The 20,782-nt window shown below is 45.6% G+C and overlaps 1 protein-coding gene across 1 annotated transcript in view; it reads left to right on the top strand.

Annotated features, from left to right (window-relative positions):
• Positions 1 to 20,782, top strand: part of tg (thyroglobulin) — a 419,486-nt gene that overhangs the window by 357,067 nt on the left and 41,637 nt on the right. Inside the window, exon 46 of the mRNA XM_067976982.1 lies at positions 9,800 to 9,907. Coding sequence (XP_067833083.1) covers positions 9,800 to 9,907 — 108 coding nt within the window. The remainder of the gene's footprint in view (positions 1 to 9,799; positions 9,908 to 20,782) is intronic.

The following is a 20,782-nucleotide window of genomic DNA, read 5'->3' as shown; positions in this document are numbered from 1 at the left end:
GTCAAATTGACTCAGTTGTTGGGCTCTTGACTCTAGGCCAGTAGATTTAGGTTTCAGCCCCACTCTGGGGTCTGAACTCCTAATCCACGCTGACACCCCAGGCTACAGTATGCTGCATTGTTGGTGAAGGCGCGGTCCCTTTTCTTTTGTGACATTAAACCAAGGTCCCATCTGCCTGCTGGGTGGACATTAACAATTCCGTGATATCAAGGGACAAACAGGGATTTTTCCCAATGACTGAACCAACATTCCTCCCTCAAACAACACCATCAAAAAAGTAGATTAACTGGTTAGTCATCTCATTGCTGTTTGTGGTATATTTCTGGTGGAGAATTACAGCCAATACATAAATACAAATATTTCTCTTTTTTCTGCTGTTACATAATAAAATACATTCTATTTTACAGGTCAGTAGCACTTGTAATGTGGCTTAGGGACTATCAACAGCCTGTCTTCCCTTTAACTGTAGTCAATGTTGTAACTTGCGTATTTAAACCTCCATCCACAACCAGCCATCTCTGGGTTTGTGATGGAGTCAAGATAAAAATATATATAAGTATAAGAAAGAGAGAAAAGGAAACAGAATGGTAGATAATTGGGATTCCGGCCCTTGACAAAGAGTTAATGAGTAACCCTGCTTTAGATATGGAAGTCTGTTATATCCATCCATTAATCATTAAAAGTCTTCTATTTGGCACATCTATGATGTCACACTCTCAAGATGTCATGCATCAATAGGGCAAATAAACATGATTGGTTGAAATATCCAATTGACTATATGCCAATCAAACAAAAACCAGTTCCATTCACTAGGTAGGAAAAGCTACCAAACAACAACTAATAACCATCATCAAGTCAATGGAAATAAAAATTGGGTGAGATGCAAAACAGGCTGTCGATTCATTATCACCCATTTTACACTATCGCCCAGTCAAAATCTACCCCCATTATCTTTTGGCATTATTTTATGTTTTCATTGTGTTTTGCAAGCTCTGAAAATGAAAAACATACCCAAAGACTTTTTTTTCAAATAATTTCTATGTAATGTAGTCAAAATATACTAATATGATTTATATTAAATTTTGAGATCCAGATATTTGTTTTAATCTCCAACTTTCAATTTAGTTTTACAAATATTGAAGTCAAGTACATTGAGATTTTAATTTTTGTTTGTTATCCAGCCTATTATAGTTTTATCACACTTTGTATCAGCTGCTTGCCTTTTTAACGATTATACAGTTAGTTGGAACTGAAGTTTAATGCCCATTGCAGCATGATCTGAAAAAGTATCTGCTTTTGGTAGCCCTCTGTCCTCTGAGTCGGAAGGTTGTGAGTTCCTGCATCAGGACTTGTGCACAAACAGATTGCTCCAAATCTACGTTTCCAGCGCAGAGCCTCGCTTGCTGTCAATGCATGTCATGGAAGTGCTGGCAAACTGCCCACAGCTTTCTATCCACCATGGACACAAAACCACGACAAGCATTGATTTCCCAATATTCACTCCCGGCAAGCGAGAATCTGCACCAGGAGTGCGCATTTGGAAAATTGGCCTTCCACCACCAGCGCACCATGGCTACAGTGTGTACTATCTACAGGATACACTGCAGCAACTGGCCAAGACTTCTTCGACAGCACCTCCCAAACCCGCAACCTCTACCACCTTGAAGGATGAGGGCAGCAGATGCAAGGGAACACCACCTCCAAGTTCCCCTCCAAGTCACATACCATCCCAACTTGGACAAATATCGCCGTTCCTTCATCGTCACTGGGTCAAAATCCTGGAACTCCCTACCTAACAGCACTGTAGGAGAACCTTCACCACATGGACTGCAGCAGTTCAAGAAGAAGGCTCACCATCACCTTCTCAAGGGCAACCAAGGATGGGAAATAAATGGTGACCTTGCTAGCAACGCCCATAAAACAAATCCAAGCCAACGCTCAATATAGTAATAAGGGAGTACTGTATTGCCAGAGGTGCCATCCTTTGAATGAGACATTAAATCGAGGCTCTGCCTCTTCCCTGGTTCAGGTAGACAGTTTAACTGATCATTTATCTCGTTGCTGTTTGTGGGATCTCGCTGTGCACAAAATGACTGCTGTCGCATTTGTCCACCTAACTTCAGGGTGACTCAATGTACATGAGTTTTCTCTGAGGGACATGATAAAGTGAGAGATGAGATGTTGTATAAATGTAAGTCTTTTTTGTTTGACAGATATTTTAGTGCTATGGTCGAATTTAAAGTGTGACATGCTTAATACACAAGACTTCTAATATAAAACTAGCAGATATCTTGTGGTGTTGCTCACAGTGAGGCAGAGGTCACTTTGGAAATTTTGCAGATTATACTAAAGTAGGAGGGGCCGTTGAATCAGAGGAAGGAGCCTAGAAACTACAGAATGAACGAAATAAAATATCTAAGTGAGCCAAACAATGTCAGATGAAAGTTAATGCAGAGAAGTGTAAAGTATTGCACAGAGGAAACTAAAATGGGCAAGGTGCATACTTCATGAATGGTGTTGAAATGTCTAAGGATCAAGTTGAAAGAGATTAAAGTGTGCAGTGCTCTGGTCAGGCCACACCATGAATTACTGTATTCAGTTCTGATCGCTGAGAAACAAGGGAGACATTCAAATGCTGGAGGCATTGCAGAAAAGAGCCACAAGGCTGATCCTTAGTTTCAGGGGTCTGAGTTACGGGAAGAACTGGAGATATTTGGGTTTTTCAACCTGGTAAGGAGGCATTTGAGAGATGATCTTATAGAGGTATATAAGATAGGAAATGGCATAGAAAAGGTTTAATATTTTAAATTAAACGGTGGGATTAGGAAAATGGGATACAGGTTCAAACTATTAAAAGGTAACTTTAAGGCTGATAACAGGAAGCTCTTCTTCATGAAGAGACTGATCAACACCAGGAATAGACTCCGGGCAAAGTGGTAGAGGGGAAAACCTGGGAATCATTTAAGAAACAACTGAATGCAGCAATGGGGGCTGGGGGTGGGGGGGTGGTTACATCGAGTCAAGGGCATGGAAACAGGCCATTTGTCCCAACTGGTCCATGCCGCCGTTTATGCTCCACATGAGCCTCCTCCCTCCCTACTTCATCTAACCCTATCAGAATACCCTTCTATTCCTTTCTCCCTTGTGTGCTTATCTAGATTCCCTTTAACTGCATCTATGCTATTTGCCTCAGCTACTCCTTGTGGTAGCGCGGTTCCACATTCTTACCACCCTTTGGGCAAAGAAGTTTCTCCTGAATTCCCTATTGAATTTAATGATGATTATCTTATTTTTATGACCTCTAGTTTTGGACTCCCCAGAAGTGGAAACATTTTCTCTATATCTCTACGGATGTATGGTTGTTCTGGATGGATGGATTAACATGGGCCAAATGGTTTTCCTCATTCTAAGTATATTGTGATCTCGTTCCAAAGTGGGCTGCCAGGTTGAGGGAGTGAGGGATGGGTAAACAGAACCACTGAAAGGATTGGAAAAGCAGTTCATGAGAGATGTGCTTAGAGACAATGAAGTAGGTGTTTTCAAGGAAAATAAATAGTGTTTTGCTTACATACTGAAGGTCGATAAACAAGGAACCAAATTTGTTCCCCTCACAGTTCCATAAATAAATCTGTGAATATACTGTGCTGTAGCTGGATAAACAACTGCTTAAATATAGTTACATCACCCTTCCTGTCAAATTTACCTCAGATAAAGTTCAAAAGTTCATACTTTACAGTGTTTGTTACAATAGAAAAAACAAATTTTGATATCAGTTTTTACATCTTCATAGTGCTAATAATCACCACCTGGTTTTGTGCTTTCAATCCTTTGTCACCATTGACCAGAAAGGAAGAAATTTAGCTCACAAACACACTCTATGAATGGTCAGTATTATTGTAAATCATAAAGAAAATCCAGGCATGTTATGTGCTTCCCTCAGCTCCAAAATGTTGTGAAATTCATTAAGCTCAGCGGAGCTAATAGGATTAAATTATGAGGACAGGTGGCATAGACTAGGCTTCTATTTCCTTGACTATTAAGGGGTGATCTAATTAAGGTGTTTAAAATGATTAAAGGATTTGATAGGTTAGATTGAGAGAAACTATTTCCTCTGGTGGGGGAGTCCAGAACAAGGGGGGCATAACCTTAGAATTACAGCGAGGCAGTTCAGGGGTGTTGTCAGAAAGCACTTATTTTCACAAAGGGTAGTGGAAATTTGGAACTCTCTTCCCTCAAAAAGCTGTTGAGGCTAGGTCAATTGAAAATTTCAATTTGGAACCCCTATTCAAGAAGAGAGTGAGACAGAAAGCAGGTAATTATAGACCAGTTAGCCTAACATCTGTCATTGGGAAAATGCTTCAATCCATTATTAAGGAAGTAGTAGCAGGACATTTGGAGACTCATAATACAATCAAGGAGAGTCAATATGGTTTTATGAAGGGAAGTCATGTCTGACAAATTTATTAGAGTTCTTTGAGGAAGTAATGGGCAGGGTGGATAAAGGGGAACCTATGGATGCAGTATATTCGAATTTCCAAAAGGCATTCGATAAGGTGCCACATAAAAGATTACTGCACAAGATAAGAGCTCATGGTGTTGGGGGTAATATACTGGCGTGGATAGAGGATTGGCTAACTAACAGAAAATAGAGAGTCGGGATAAAAGGGTAATTTTCAAAATGGCAATCTGTAACTAGTGGCGTGCCGCAGGGATCAGTGCTGGGGCCTCAACTATTTATAACATATATCAATGACTTGGATGAAGGAACAGAGTGTATTGTGGACAAATTTGTGATGATACAAAGATAGGTGGAAAAGCAAGTTGCGATGAGGACACAAAGGGCCTGATTTTAGCAGGCCTGCGGATTTCCGGCGGGTTGGGTTTCGGGTGCGTGGCCTCCGCGCCCAGTGAAATTAGTGGGTTGCCCGCGCGATTGTAGCAGGCAATCCACTAATTGGAGCCACTTACCTGCTCCCCCGGGGTCCGCACTGCTGGTCTGCGCGTCGGGCGGGCTGCGCATGCGCAGTACGATCTGTCAGCTGGAGGCTCTCGAGTTAAAGGGGCAGTCCTCCACTGACAGATGCTGCAACAAATGGAACAAATTACAGCATGGAGCAGCCCAGGGGGAAGGCTGCTCCCAGTTTAATGATGCCTCATCCCAGGTATCATCAGATGGGGTGAGGAGGAGGGGGAGGACAGAGATCTTCCACCCGGCGGGCGGGAGAAAGCGGCCTGCCTCTGCCACCAAGAAGGCCTGGCTTGAGGTGGCAGAGGGGGTCACCTGCGCCACCAACATATCGCCCACCTGCATACAGTGCAGGAGGCGCTCCAATGACCGCAGTAGGTCAGCCACAGTGAGAATACGTAGTCTTTCCCCTACACTCCATCTGCCACAACACTGCCCCCACCCCACATCTCCTTCGCCACCGCCAACACTACTCTGTCACATCACCCCTCATACCCACTCAAACCCCATCCTCATCTTACCTGCACCTACTCACCTTGCCAGTATTCACCCCGCCACTAACACGCAACCCAATCCTCATACAATCTCATGGCTCTATCCCATACTCACCCTCTCGTGCATCTCCCTCACGGCCAGCCTCACTCAACCTGCCACCGCCTGTGCTGCAGCCACAGGGCATGCATCACATATGTGCAGTAGGCAGCGTAAGGCAAACGTGTCGTGAGCATGAAGGGGATGCACAAGGGTGTCTGAGGGTTTGCCATGGGTGTTACCTATATTGAATTTCAGAGCAACAAACATCACACATTATATTGGCACCACCACTGCCATGTCTCCGCGAATCCTGCCTGTTGTGTCCAATAATGCCCGCTCCTGGGTATCACTATGAGGACCCACCACTGATGCCACCCATTGTGTTACTGCAGAGTAGGTGCAGGTGTATTTGCAGGGCTCTTCCGCGCAGACGACTGAGAGACATCGGCGGTGTACCCGGCTGCACCCTGGAAGGATGCGGAGGAGAAGTTATGGAGGGCAGTGGTGACTTTGGCAGCGACAGGTAAGCAGCTGGGGCCAGCCAGGAGCAGCTCGGCATGAAAGAGCCTGCAGATCTCCACGACTACATGTCGAGTGAATCTGCGCCTCCCTGTGCACTGCTGCTCGGAGAGGTCCGGAGAGCTGCGCCTCGGCCTGTGGACCCTGTGGCGAGGGTAGTGCCCTCTGCGACGCATCTCTCTCTGCGGTTGCCCTCCTTCCTGCTGTGCAGGTGGGCGTGCAACAGCACCGTGTTGGGGGGCTCCACGTCTCTGCGGCGGACGGCGTGGACTGCGAGGCTGCTGGGGCTGGTCATGCTGTTCGTCCTCCGAGGGTGTCCACGCACCACACATCTGGCAGGTGTTGGTCTGAGGGGTTGTGCAGGGTAGGTGGGTGGTTCCTCGGACTGGGGCTGCGGTTTTGCGTCGGTCTGTCCTCTGGCTTGGCGAGGGGTGGTGGGGGGCAGGGGTTGCCCTATGTGACGCGGTGGCCTCCTGCGTGGGTGAGGGCTCTTCCCCCCCCCCCCCGTGGAGTGCACCTTGGCAGCTGCCACAGGCTGCTGGCTGCAACACGCCTGGTTGGAGGGAGACTGTTTCCCCCAGTGTGTGAAACACTCTGCGTTGAAGGTAAAATCCCGCACTTCCTGTTTTGACAGCTGATTCAGCTCATTTAATGACCTCAACAAGCAAGGTAAGTACACTCAAGTGGAACCCCGCTGGCTTTTATTGCCTGCGGGATTCCCACCAGCGGGGGCCGCGCACGCAGCCCCGCACGTCATCGGGGAACCCAGAAGTGGTTGGGATCGTGGCGCGATCCGGTCACGTGACTGGATATCGGGATTTTCGGGGCCCCCCCGCTGGAAACCCACAGGAAACCCGATGGTAAAATCGAGCCCAAAGTGTCTGCAAAGGGATATTGACAGGTTAAACGAATGGGCAAAAATTTAATTGCCAGCAGGAGTCCCACATGCAGGGGCTGCGTGTGCATGTCACGCGTCACTGGGGAACCCGGAAGTGGGTGGGTTGGAGCCAGGCTCCAGAGCAGCCCCGGGAATCCCGGATTTTCGCAGCCCCCCCCCCCGCCACCACGAATGCACCCGATCGCGGGTGTGAAAATCGAGCCCAAAGTGTCTACAAAGGGATATTGACAGGTTAAGTGAATGGGCAAGAATTTGGCAGATGGAATATAATGTGGGAAAATGTGAAGTCATCCACTTTGGGAGGAAAAATAAAAAAGCAAAATATTATTTGAATGGAGAAATACTACAAAATGCTGCGGTACAGAGGGATCTGGGTGTCCTCGTACATGAAACACAAAAAGTCAACATACAGGTGCAGCAGGTAATCCGGAAGGCAAACGGAATATTGGCCTTTATTTCTAGGGAATGGAGTATAAAAGCAGGGAAGTCATGCTACAACTGTACAGGGTGCTGGTGAGACCACACCTGGAGTACTGAGTACAGTTCTGGTGCCCTTATATAAGGAAGGACATACTTTCATTGGAGGCAGTTCAGAGAAGGTTCACTAGGTTGATTCCGGGTATGCAAGTGTTGTCTTATGAGGAAAGATTGAACAGGTTGGGTCTATACTCGTTGGAGTTTAGAAGAATGAGCGGAGATCTTATTGAAACATACAAGATTCTGAGGGGACTCGATAGGGTAAATGCTGAGAGGATATTACCCCCCATGGGGGAATCTAAAACTAGGGGGCATAGTCTCAGAATAAGGGGTCACCCATTTAAGTCATAGAGTTAGAGTCATAGAATTATACAGCACGGATAGAGGCCCTTCGGCCCATCGTGTCCGCGCCGGCCATCAAGCCCTGTCTACTCTAATCCCATATTCCAGCATTTGGTCCGTAGCCTTGTATGCTATGGCATTTCAAGTGCTCATCCAAATGCTTCTTGAATGTTGTGAGGGTTCCTGCCTCCACAACCCTTTCAGGCAGTGAGTTCCAGACTCCAACCACCCTCTGGGTGAAAAAGTTCTTTCTCAAATCCCCTCTAAACCTCCCGCCTTTTACCTTGAATCTATGTCCCCTTGTTATAGAACCCTCAACGAAGGGAAAAAGCTCCTTAGTATCCATCCTATCTGTGCCCCTCATAATTTTGTACACCTCAATCATGTCCCCCCTCAGCCTCCTCTGCTCCAAGGAAAACAAACCCAATCTTCCCAGTCTCTCTTCATATCTGAAGCGCTCCAGCCCTGGTAACATCCTGGTGAATCTCCTCTGCACCCCCTCCAAAGCGATCACATCCTTCCTGTAGTGTGGCGACCAGAACTGCACACAGTACTCCAGCTGTGGCCTAACCAGTGTTTTATACAGCTCCATCATAACCTCCTTGCTCTTATATTCTATGCCTCGGCTAATAAAGGCAAGTATCCCATATGCCTTCTTTAGCGGAAATGAGGAGGAATTTCTTCTCCCAGAGGGTCGTGAATCTTTGGAATTCTTTACCCCAAAAAGCTGTGGAGCCTGAGTCATTGAATACATTCAAGGCTGAGTTAGACAAATTTTTGATCAGCAAGGGAGTCAAAGGATATGGGGAAAGGGCGGGAAAGTGGAGTTGAGGTAAAAATCAGATCAGCCATGATCTCATTAAATGGCGAAAAGGCTCGAGGGGCCGAATGACTTACTCCTGCTCCTATCTCTTATGGTCTGTTATGGTCTTCTGGAACCATGGCAGGTAAATAGAGTTAAAATACAGATCAGACACAATCTAATTGAATTTATCTTTTCTTGATATATATTAATAACTTGGACTTGGGTGTACAGGGCACAATTTCAAAATTTGCAGATGACACGAAACTTGGAAGGGTAGCAAACAGTGAGGAGGATAGTGATAGACTTCAAGAGGATATAGACATGCTGTTGGCATGGGCAGACACATGGCAGATGAAATTTAACACAGAAAAATGTGAGGTGATGCATTTCGGAAGAATGAGGAGATGCAATATAAGCTTAAGGGCACAATTCTAAAAGGGGTAAAGGAACAGAGATCTGGTGGTATATGTACACAAATCGTTGAAGGTGGCAGGGCAGGTTGAGAAAGGGGTTAAAAAAGCATACGGGATCCTGGGCTTTATAAATAGAGGCATTGAGTACAAAAGTAAGGAAGTCATGATGAACCTTTATAAAACAATAGTTCGCCCATAACTGGAGTATTGTGTCCAGATCTGGGCACTGCACTTTAGGAACGATATAAAGGCCTTAGAGAGGGTGCAGAAGAGATTTACGAGAATGATTCCGGGATGAGGGACTATAGTTACGTGGATAGACTGGAGAAGCTGGGGTTGTTCTCCTTGAAACAGAGGAGGTTGAGAGGGGATTTGTTAGAGGTATTCAAAATTATGAGGGGTCTAGACTGAGTAGATGGAGAGAAACTGTTCCTATTGGTGGAACGATCATGAAACAGAGGGCATAAATTTAAGGTGATTGACAAAAAAAGGTGACATGAGGAAAAACTTTTTTACACAGCAAATGATTAGGATCTGGAATGCACTGCCAGAGGGGGTAGTGGAGGCAAATTAAATCATATCTTTCAAAAGGGAACTAGATAAGAACTTGAAAATAAAAAATTTGCAGGGCTACGGGGATAGGCAGGGGAGTGAGACTAACTGGATTGCTCTTGCGTAGAGCTGGCATGGACTCGATGGGCTGAATGGCCTTACTTCCGTGCTGTAACCTTTCTATGACTCTGTGAATGGTGGAACAGGCTCGAGGGGCTGAATGGCCTACTCCTGTTCCTATTTTCCTTCCTCTGGTTTGCTATCAAAGTCTGTATTTTTTTCTTTCTTTACAGGGACTATTTCATCATCTGTCCTGTTGTAAAGATGGCTGCTCACTGGGCCAACAGTACACGAGCCAATGTCTTCAAGTACCACGTTCCAGGAAGCCTTTCTCAGCACAGGTAAGAAAGCTACAGCAAGACTTCAGGGGACCTTCCCAACTTTATTTTTATTCATTCTCAGGATGTGGGCATAGCAAGGCTGGCATTTATTGCCCAGCCCTAGTTGACCTGGTGGTGAGCCTTTTTGAAGCGCTGGCAGTTTGATATAACTGAGTGGTTTGCTAGGCCACTTCAGAGGTCAGTTAAGAGTTACCCACTTTGGTGTGGGACTGGGCTCACATATAGGCTAGACCAGGTAAGGACAGCAGGTTTCCTTCCCTAAGGAACATTCGACAGCCATCATGAGTGTGGGGCAGGCTTGATGAACCAACTGGTCTTTTCCTGCCTGTCATTTCCTTTGTTCATAACGTCTCCTTGAAGCAATCCAGTAATATAAAAATAAGATTGGAAACTTTGTCACTAACTGTGTTAGCCCATGTGGAAGACTTCAGCTGCCAACTCTTGTGCAATTTGTTGGGGAGATCTATAGGGAGTGAATTTTCACAGAGGTTCTCCCATTCATCCATTGTAATTTTGGAGGAAGAGCCATGAAAGCCAGGGGAAAACGGTGTAAATTGCATTTACGCCCTTTCTTCTGGATGTTACGCAGCTCTTCTGACAAAGTTTAGAGTGGGAGAAATTTTTTGAAGAGGTGACTAAAGTAGTGGACAGGGGAATGTCAATGGATGTTATTTATATGGACTTCCAGAAGGCATTTGATAAGGCCCCACATAAGAGACTGTTAGCTAAGATAGAAGCCCATGGAATCAAGGGAAAGCCCATGGAATCAAGGGAAAAGTACGGGCTTGGTTAGGAAGTTGGCTGAGCAAAAGGCGACAGAGTAGGGATAATGGGTAGGTACTCACATTGGCAGGATGTGACTAGTGGAGTCCCGCAGGGATCTGTCTTGGGGCCTCAATTATTCACAATATTTATTAATGACTTAGATTAAGGCATAGAAAGTCACATATCTAAGGTGAATGGGCAAAACTGTGGTAAATGGAATTCAATGTAGACAAATGTGAGGTCATCCACTTTGGATCAAAAAAGGATAGAACAGGGAGAGATTACACAAATTGGGGTTGTATTCTCTAGAGTTTCGAAGGTTAAGGGGTGATCTGATCGAATTTTATAAGATATTAAGGGGAACGGATAGGGTGGATAGAGAGAAACTATTTCCGCTGGTTGGGGATTCTAGGAGTAGGGGGCACAGTCTAAAAATTAGAGCCAGACCTTTCAGGAGCGAGATTAGAAAACATTTCTACACACAAAGGGTGGTAGAAGTTTGAAACTCACTTCCGCAAACGGCAATTGACACTAGCTCAATTGCTAAATTTAAATCTGAGATAGACAGCTTTTTGGCAACCAAAGGTATTAAGGGATATGGGCCAAAGGCGGGTATATGGAGTTAGATCACAGATCAGCCATGATCTTATCAAATGGCGGAGCAGGCACGAGGGGCTGAATGGCCTACTCCTGTTCCTATGTTCCAATGAAACCCCACAAAAATTCACTCCCATAGTCTTCCTAGAAACATCTCTTGGACTCACGTCAGAAGAAGACTTTGGCTTCACTTGAATTGGACTTCATAAATCATTATTATCAAATGGCTCGATTTCACTGCCAAGTTCACATACAGACATCCTCCATTTGACTTTACTTGTGAGTTGCAAAGCTGCACACTTTACATTACTGGATTGTTTCTAGAAGAAGAACCCACAACCTTTTTACTCAACACCACATTTCATTCACCTATCACCCCTGTGCTCGCTGACCTACACTGGCTCCAAGTCCACCAACACCTTGATTCTAAAGTTCTCACCCTCGTGTTCAAATTCCAAATCCCTCTTTGACTAAGCTTTAGGTCACCTGTCCTAATGTCTCCTTCTCTGGCTCGGTGTCCATTCTTGTTTGATTACATTCCTGTGAAGTGCCTTGGGATGTTTTCATAGAATCATAGAAAGTTACAGCACAGAAGGAGACCATTCGGCCCATCGAGTCCACACCGGCTCTATGCAAGAGCAATCCAGTTAGTCCCACTCCCCTGCCCTATTGTCATAGCCCTGCAAATTTTTTACTTTCAGGTATTTATCCAGTTCCCTTTTGAAGGCCATGATTGAATCTGCCTCCACCACTCCCTCGGGCAGTGCATTCCAGATCCTAACTACTCACTGTGTAAAAAGTTTTTCCTCATTCACCTTTGGTTCTTTTGCCAGTCACCATAAATCTATGCCATCTGGTTCTTGACCCTTCTGCCAATAGGAACAGTTTCTCTCTATCTACTCTGTTTAGAACCTTCATGATTTTGAATACCTCTATCAAATCTCCTCGCAACCTTGTCTGTTCCAAGGAGAACAATCCCAGCTTTTCCAGTCTATCCACGTAACTAAAGTCCCTCATCCCTGGAATCATTCTATTAAATCTCTTCTGCACCCTCTCTAAGGCCTCCACATCCTTCGTAAAGTGCGGTGCCCAGAACTGGACACAATATTCCAGTTGTGGCCTAACCAGTGTTTTATAATGATTCATCATGACTTCCTTACTTTTGTACTCTATGCCTCTATTTATAAAGCCCAGGATCCCGTATGCTTTTTTAACTGCATTCTCAACCTGCCTGCCACCTTCAACGATTTGTGCATATATACCCTCAGATCTCTCTGTTCCTGTACCCTTCTTAGAATTGTGCACTCTAGTTTATATTGCCTCTCCACGTTCTTCCTACCGAGATGTATCACTTCACATTTTTCTGTGTTAAATTTCATCTGTCACGTGTCCTCCCATGCCACCAGCCTGTCTATAGCCTCTTGAAGTCTATCACTATCCTCCTCACTGTTCACTACCCTTCCAAGTTTCGTATCATCTGCAAATTTTGAAATTGTGCCCTGTACACTCAAGTCCAAGTCATTAATATATGTATCATGAAAAGCAGTGGTCCCAGCACCGACTCCTGGGGAACACCACTGTACACTTCCCTCCAGACCGAAAAACAACCGTTCACCGCTACTCTCTGTTTCTTGTCACTTAGCCAATTCTGTATCCATGTTGCTATTGCCCCCTTTATTTCATGGCCGCAATCTTGATGACAAGCCTACCGTGCTGTACTTTATCAAACGCCTTTTGAAAGTCTAGGAATACCACACCAACTGCATTGCCCTTATCTACCCTCTCTGTTACCTCATCAAAAAACTCTATCAGGTTAACTAAACTTGATTTGCCTTTAACAAATCCATTCTGGCTTTCCCTAATCAATCCACCCTCGTCCAAATGACTGTTAATTCTTTCCGGAATATCGTTTCTAAAAGTTTCCCCACCACTGAGATTAACTGACTGGCCTGTAGTTGCTGGGTTTATCCTTACACCCAACAAGGGTGTAACATCTGCAATTCTCCAGTCCTCTGGCACCACCCCCGTACCTAAGGATTTTTGGAAGATTATGGCCAGTACCTCTGCAATTTCCACCCTTGCTTCCCTCAGCAACCTAGGATGCATCCCATCCGGACCTGGTGTCTTATCTACTTTAAGTACAGCCAGCCCTTCTAGCACCTCTTCTTTATTAATTTTTAGCCCATCCAGTATCTCAACTATTTCTTCCTTTACTGAGACTCTGGCAGCATTTTCTTCCTTGGCGAGATACTTATTTTGTACCGCGGCCATGCCCTCTGCCTCCATGAGTAGATTTCCTTTATGGTCCCTAATCAGCCGCACCCCTCCTCTTACTACCCATTTACTATTTATATGCCTGTGGAAGACTTTTGGATTCCCTTTTATGTTGGCCGCCAGTCTATTCTCATACTCTCTCCTTGCCCTACTTATTTCCTTTTTCACTTCCCCTCTGAACTTTCTATATTCTGCCTGGTTCTCACATGTATCATCAACCTGACATCTGTCATACGCCCCTTTTTTCTGCTTCATCTTAGTCTCTATCTCCTTTGTAATCCAGTGAGCTCTGGGTTTAATTGCCCTACCTTTCTCCCTCGTGGGAATGTACCTAGGACTGTACGTGAACCATCTCCTCCTTAAAGGCCGCCCATTATCAATTACAGTTTTGCCTGCCAATCTTTGATTCCAATTTACCCAGACCGGATCGGTTCTCATCCCACTGAAATTGGTCCTCCTCCAATTGAGTATTTTTACTTTAGAGTGGTCCATGTCCTTTTCCATAGCTATTCTAAACCTTATCTTACTATGATCGCTGCTCCCTAAATGTTCCCTGACTGACACTTGCTCCACTTTGCCCGCCTCATTCCCCAGAACCAAGTCCAGCAATACTTCCTTCCTCATTGGGCCGGAAACATACTGATCAAGAAAGTTATCCTGAACACATTTCAAAAATTCCTCCCCCTCTTTGCCCCTTACTATTATTATCCCAGTCTATATTAGGATAGTTGAAGTCCCCAGTTATCATTACTCTGTAGCTTTTGCACCTCTCTAATTTCCCTGCAAATTTGCTCCTCTATATCCTTCCCACTAGTTGGTGGCCTATAGAATACACCCAGTAGTGTAATGGCGCCTCTTTTGTTTCTTATCTCTAACCAAATAGATTCTGTTCTTGACCCCTCCAGGACATCCTCTCTCTCCAGCACTGCAACATTCTCCTTAATCAATACTGCCACCCCCCTCCCACTTTCTTTCCTTCCCTATCTTTCCTGAACACCTTGTATCCAGGAATATTTAGTATCCAATCATGCCCTTTTTTGAGCCAGTTGCATGTTGTTGTTGTGAGCAGTGAGAATGTTACCACTGAGCCAAACTGACATTTTTTTGAAATGTGATGGGGGAGGAAGTCGTGTTTCTGTGAACGGATAGTAGTGAACAAAATGTTAAATAAATAATAATTGGTTAAATGCACATATTGGTGAAAGTTGAACCTTACACAGGCTGAACAGAGTTTAGACATGACATAAGCCATAATTAGGAGTCAACATATTGAGAATGATCTCATCTGTACTGAACTTTGTGAACCCACAACCTTCTAACCCAGAGGTGAGATAGTTACCAAATGAGCAAAGCTGAGAGTCAAGGGAAAATGCTTTCATTATAAACTATCATTATAAACCAATGACAGTTTTTAGTGAAAGAACGGTCTTTAATTGTGCTCAGTGAGGAAAATATACTCCACAAAATTTTTTTTTAACCTAACCTGCAGGTTGAAGTGAATGATGAGTGAGACAGGCTGCAAAGGACTACAGTAGGAGGTGAGGTTCATTACAAACAGGCAGTGAGGGCTATACAGACAGGTATTATAACAGCTCTTTCTTCAGCCTGCCTCAGCCAAAAAGTCTGGAATGCAGAGAACCAGCAATTAGTTTTGGTTTTTTTGAGCAGAGTAAACATAACAGAGCACTTATTTGGCAATCTGTGGTTGCGTCACGCCCATAAATTTTGTGGCAGTATCTCGTCCCAAGCAAAAATGTTTTTCTAGCGCTGTCCCTATATATTTTTTTCTGTTGCCAGCAATCCGATCAATTTTTGAATTTGAATTCAGCAAAGTTCATGTTATGCTGCATTATACGGGTTGTGAGGCCGAGGAGATGCTCGATGGCTATAGCAACAATATGCATTGGTATGGTATAAAGCTGTGGTGTTGAAGGCCTACACAGACATGTAATGAGTTCATTAAGGGACCAAATATATATGTTAATGACTTACTGGCCCCCATAATCTGCTCTCAACAGCTGAACGCCACTGGAGTTATGCAGGGTCTGTGTAAAACAGGCACAGGATGGTAAACCACAAAATCTCCCCCTTGGCAAGTTCTAATAACACACAGGCCTCCTACATTTGCCTTTGATATGCAGTACCTTAGGGATATTGATTTGTCACATATCGGGACAGATTCTACGATTGGTTATGCCTGAATGATGAGCGAAACTGACCAGAAAAGCAGCGGAGCACCATTACATGAGATTTCTGCCCGCTTAGCCCCGTTTTAACTTTCCCCTTGGCAAGTTCTATCCCACACAGCCCTCCTATGTTTACTTCTGATATGCAGTGCCTTGCATTTTGAGTAGCACGGGTGCAGACCTGGTTAGGCTCGCTTTGAGGAATATTGGCTCCCTCCTCTGAGTCCGCATTTACCCGTGACTGAAATGACCAGATCGTTTACGTAGACTAGGAAGAGGAGGTGGTCCTAGCATGAATCCCTGGGACACACCACTCAATACCTGCCCAATGCTATCTAGTTCCCCTTACGACAGCCTTTCCTTTCCTTCCCTTTAACTAATCTATGTCTTACGCTTGATACCCATTGGCCTTAATTTACAAAGGGTGCCAAATGGACGTACAATTTCATGCAGCCTGCTGACCTGCATGCCTGAATTCCTAAGATGATCTCCTGGCGTGTGCAGCTCTGCACCGAGGGCACAAGTTCATAATATGTACCCACTTGTTGAGAATAATCCTAGTAATCCAGCATAGAATAATAAAGCATAGAACAAGAAAAGGGCATTCGACTCATCAAGGCCTTTCCTTAGATCATGTACAATTCATCCGATCATAGACTGTACTCCACCCATTCAAATTCTGAAGGAGGTGAAACAGGTAAAACCTCTCAGAAGATAAAGTTCTAACCCCTTAAGGTGACTCTGTAAATTTATTGACTATCAATCTAACTTTATAATCTATTCAACCTGGACCAACTTCCCTCCATGGATGCACCTTGTTCAGGACCTATACTGGATAGCCAGTATCATTAATAATCACATTTTGTTTTATAATATGGTTTAGACAATATGTACATCCTTGATTGGGTGTGAGCCTTGAGGTAAAAGTGGAATTCCAAAGATCAGATTCCTTCCTGTTATTTCCCATTTTCATTCTAATTCCTGCCACATTGAGTAATCCAAATACCTGGACTAATAATCCAGAGACATGGGGCATCATTTTAACACCCGCTATCGGGTGCGTTCTTGGTGGGGGGGCTCTGAAAATTGGGGAATCCCGGAGCGGGACCAGAGCCCGGCTCCAACCCGCCCACTTCCGGGTTCCCCACTGACGCGCCGGCGTGCGCGCGCAGCACCCGCTGGTGGGAATCCCACAGGCAATTAAAGTCAGCGGGATGCCACTTAAAAGTATTTATCTTGTTTGTTCAGATCATTAACTGACCTGATTAAGGGATTATGTGAGGAGGGGTGGGATTTTATAGAAAACTGGGACTGTTTCCCGTACTGGGGGAAACACTCCCAGTTCAAATGGACCTGTTGCAGCTGTCAGCCTGTGGCAGCTGCAAAGGTCCATTTGACAGGTGGCAGGGGAGACCCTCACTCATTGCAGGAGGCCACTCTGTCACTTGGGACAAAGTTTGGCCTTCACCACCCTCCTCCTGACAAGAAAATTCACCAACTTGCACACTTACCCCAGGGTCCAGAGATATGTACCTACCTTGCGGACCCCCTCAGATGTACATCTTCCGGATGGGGGCCGCTGTAGCTGCAGTCATGACCTCCTCGGAGGGCGAACAGCCTCACCAGCCTCGCCATCCACGCCGTCCACCTCTGACACGTGGAGCTCCACAACAGAGTGCTGTGACACATCCACCTGCACAGCAGGAGGGAGGGCTACCGCAGAGAGATAGGCGTCGCAGAGGGCACTACCCTCGCAACAGGGTCCACAGACCGAGGCTCAGCTTCCTGGACCTCTCTGAGCAGCAGTGCACACGGAGGCTCAGAGTCACTCGACATGTAGTCGTGGACATCTGCAGCCTCCTTCATGCCAAGCTGCTCCCGGCTGGCCCGAGCACCATCTTCTTACCTGTCGCTGTCAAAGTCACCACTGCCCTCAACAACTTCTCCTCCGCATCCTTCCAGGGTGCCACTGGGGACATCGCCGACGTCTCTCAGTCATCTGCACAAAAGAGCCCTGCAAATACACCTACACCCACTCTGCAGTGACACAATGGGTGTCATCAGTTGTGGGTCTTCATAGTGATCCTCAGGAAAGGGCATTATTGCACAAACCAGACAAGATTTGCAAAGACGTGGCAGTAGTGGTGCCAATATAATATGTAATGTGAGTTGGTCAGAAATTAAATATAAGTAAAAACCATGACAAACCCTCAAACACCCTTGTGCATCCCCTTCATGCTCACGACACGTTTGCCTTACGCTGCCTACTGCACATATGTGATGCATGCCCTGTGACTGCAGCACAGGTAGTGGCAGGTTGAGTGAGGCTGACCGTGAAAGAGATGCATGAGAGGGTGAGTATGAGATAGAGCCATGAGATTGTATGAGGATTGGGTTGAGTGGTAGTGGCGGGATGAGTATTGGCGAGGTGAGTAAGTGCAGGTAAGATGAGGATGAGGTTTGAGTGGGTATGAGGGGTGATGTGACAGAGTAGTGTTGGCAGTGCAGAAAGAGGTGTGGGGTGGGGGCGGTGATGTGGCAGATGGAGCGTAGGGGAATGAGTAAGTGTACTCACTTTGGCTGACCTACTGAGGTCATTGGAGCACCTCCTGCACAGTATGCAGGTGGGCGATATGTTGGTGGTGCAGGTGACCTCCTCTGCCACCTCGAGCCAGGCCTTCCTGGTGGCAGAGGCAGGCCGCTTCCTCCTGCCCGCCGGGGGGGGGAAGATCTCTGTTCTCCCCCTCCTCCTCACCCCATCTATTGATACCTGGAGTGAGGCATCATTAAACTGGGAGCAGCCTTCCCCCTGGGCTGCTCCATGCTGTAATTTTTTCCATTTGTTGCAGCATCTGTCAGTGGAGGACTGCCCCTTTAAATGGAGTTCCTCCAGCTGACAGATCTTGCTGCGCGTGTGCAGCCCGCCCGACGCGCAGATCAGCAGTGGGGAACCTGGAAGACAAGGTAAGTGGATCCAATTGGGCTGCGATCGCGCGGGTGGCAGACTAATTTCACCGGGCGCGTTACCCACGCGCCCAATAGCCCCCCCGCCGTGAACCCGCAGCCCTGCTAACATCGAGCCCTTGAGTTCAATTCCCACCATGGCACTTTGATAATTTGCATTTGAAAGTGACCATGTAGATTTCAGATTGTTGTTAAAAACCCAACAGGTTCACTAATGCCCCTCAGAGAAGGAAACCTACCATCTTTACCCAGACTGGTTTATATGTGACTCCAGGCACACACCAATATGGTTGACTCTGAAGTCTAGCAAGCTGCTGAGTTGTATCAAACCACTACAAAGAATAGTGGTTCAAGAAGGTGGCCGAATGCCACCTTCCCAGGGCCACTAGGGCTGTGCAATAAATGCCGGCCTTGCCAGCAACGCCCACATCCCGAGAATGAGTTAAAGGGCAAAATACAGTTGGCATTAGTATCCCTAGGCTAGAAAGATGAAAAATATAATCAGTAAGGCTTCCAACTGCTGATTGCTGTGAAGTGATCCGTGATGGAAATATGTGTTTATGTGCATGTATGTGTGCCTTTGTATGTATGTTGGCTGAGGATGGGATTGAACTTTTCACTACCCTGTCTACTTTGGCCACCAATTCTCATAGAAGCACATCCCAATATGAGTCACCATCTTTGTAATGGAGTCACAGATAAGGAAGAAAATTTGGTTGATTATTGCAGATGCACAACAAAAAACAACTGATAGAGTGATGCAGGTTTGGCTTGATGTCAGGAGGTCTGTATGGCACCACTAACTTTGGCACATGACACTCAGAGCTGGTGGATGCAATGACATCTTTGTTTGTCAAAAGGGAGATAGATTGTCATACAAACCCTTGGCTCCAGTACCCTTTCCTGCCAGGTATCTTTACTCATCAGAAAATTGTGGGCTGTGTCTGAAAATATGTCTCAACCTGTGATTACCTCTGAAGTCTCTATGGGGGCCACAGGAGAGTTACTGCTTCCAGTGTTCTTGAGCTCCCTCGTAGCTCACCTGGCTGTTGGAAGACACATTCAATCTCTTGTTCTCGTCAAAGGAATGCTACTATGAAGCAAAGCCTGTCCCAGAATCCACCGAGCAAGTGAAAGGGCTCCACCTGAATAATAGGAGCTGAGGAAGTGACCGTCTTCCACTTGACAGCTGCTCAAGATGGTTTTGAAATCAGGAATTTGGTGTGTAGAGAAGATCATGTGCAACCCATCTTGTTGTAGCTGTCCTGAGACTGGCTCATGAACAAGACACTGTTTGTCATTGTGGCCCTTGAGAAAAAGTGAATAGAAATAAGAATGTAAGAAATAGAAGCAGGAGTAGGCCATTCAGTAAGATCATGGCTGATCTTCAACCTCAACTCCACTTTCCCGCCCGATCCCCATATCCCTTGATACCCCTAGAGACCAAAAATCTGTCTATCTCAGCCTTCAATATACTCAATGACTGAGCATCCACAGCCCTCTGGGGTAGAAAATTCCAAAGATTCACAACCCTCTGAGTGAAGAAATTCCTCCTCAGCTTAGTCCTAAATGGCTGACCCCTTATCCTACGACTGTGCCCCCTAGTTCTAGACGCTCCAGCCAGGGGAAACAACCTCTCAGCATTGACCCTGTCAAGCCCACTAAGAATCTTATATGCTTCAATGAGATGAACCTCTCATTCTTCGGAACTCCAGAGAGTATAGGCCCATTCTGCTCAATCCCTCCTCATAGGTCAACCCTCTCATCCCAGGAATCAATCTAGTGAACCTTTGTTGCACCGCCTCTAAGGCAGTACACAGTATTCCAGATGAAATCTCACCAAAACCCTGTACAATTGTAGTAAGACTTCCTTACTCTTGTACTCCAACCCCCTTGCAATAAAGGCTAACATGCCATTTGCCTTCCTAATTGCTTGCTGTACCTGCTAACTTTTTGTGTTTCTTGTACAAGGACACCCAAAACTCTCTGAACACCAACATTTAATAGTTTCCCACATTTAAAAGATATTCTGTTTTTCTATTCTTTCTACCAAAGTGAACAACCTCACATTTCCCCACATTACACTCCA

This window comes from Heptranchias perlo, chromosome 3, assembly GCF_035084215.1.
Source record: "Heptranchias perlo isolate sHepPer1 chromosome 3, sHepPer1.hap1, whole genome shotgun sequence".
NCBI classification, from domain to species: Eukaryota; Metazoa; Chordata; class Chondrichthyes; order Hexanchiformes; family Hexanchidae; genus Heptranchias; species Heptranchias perlo.
This window is presented reverse-complemented; position numbering and strand designations above follow the sequence as displayed.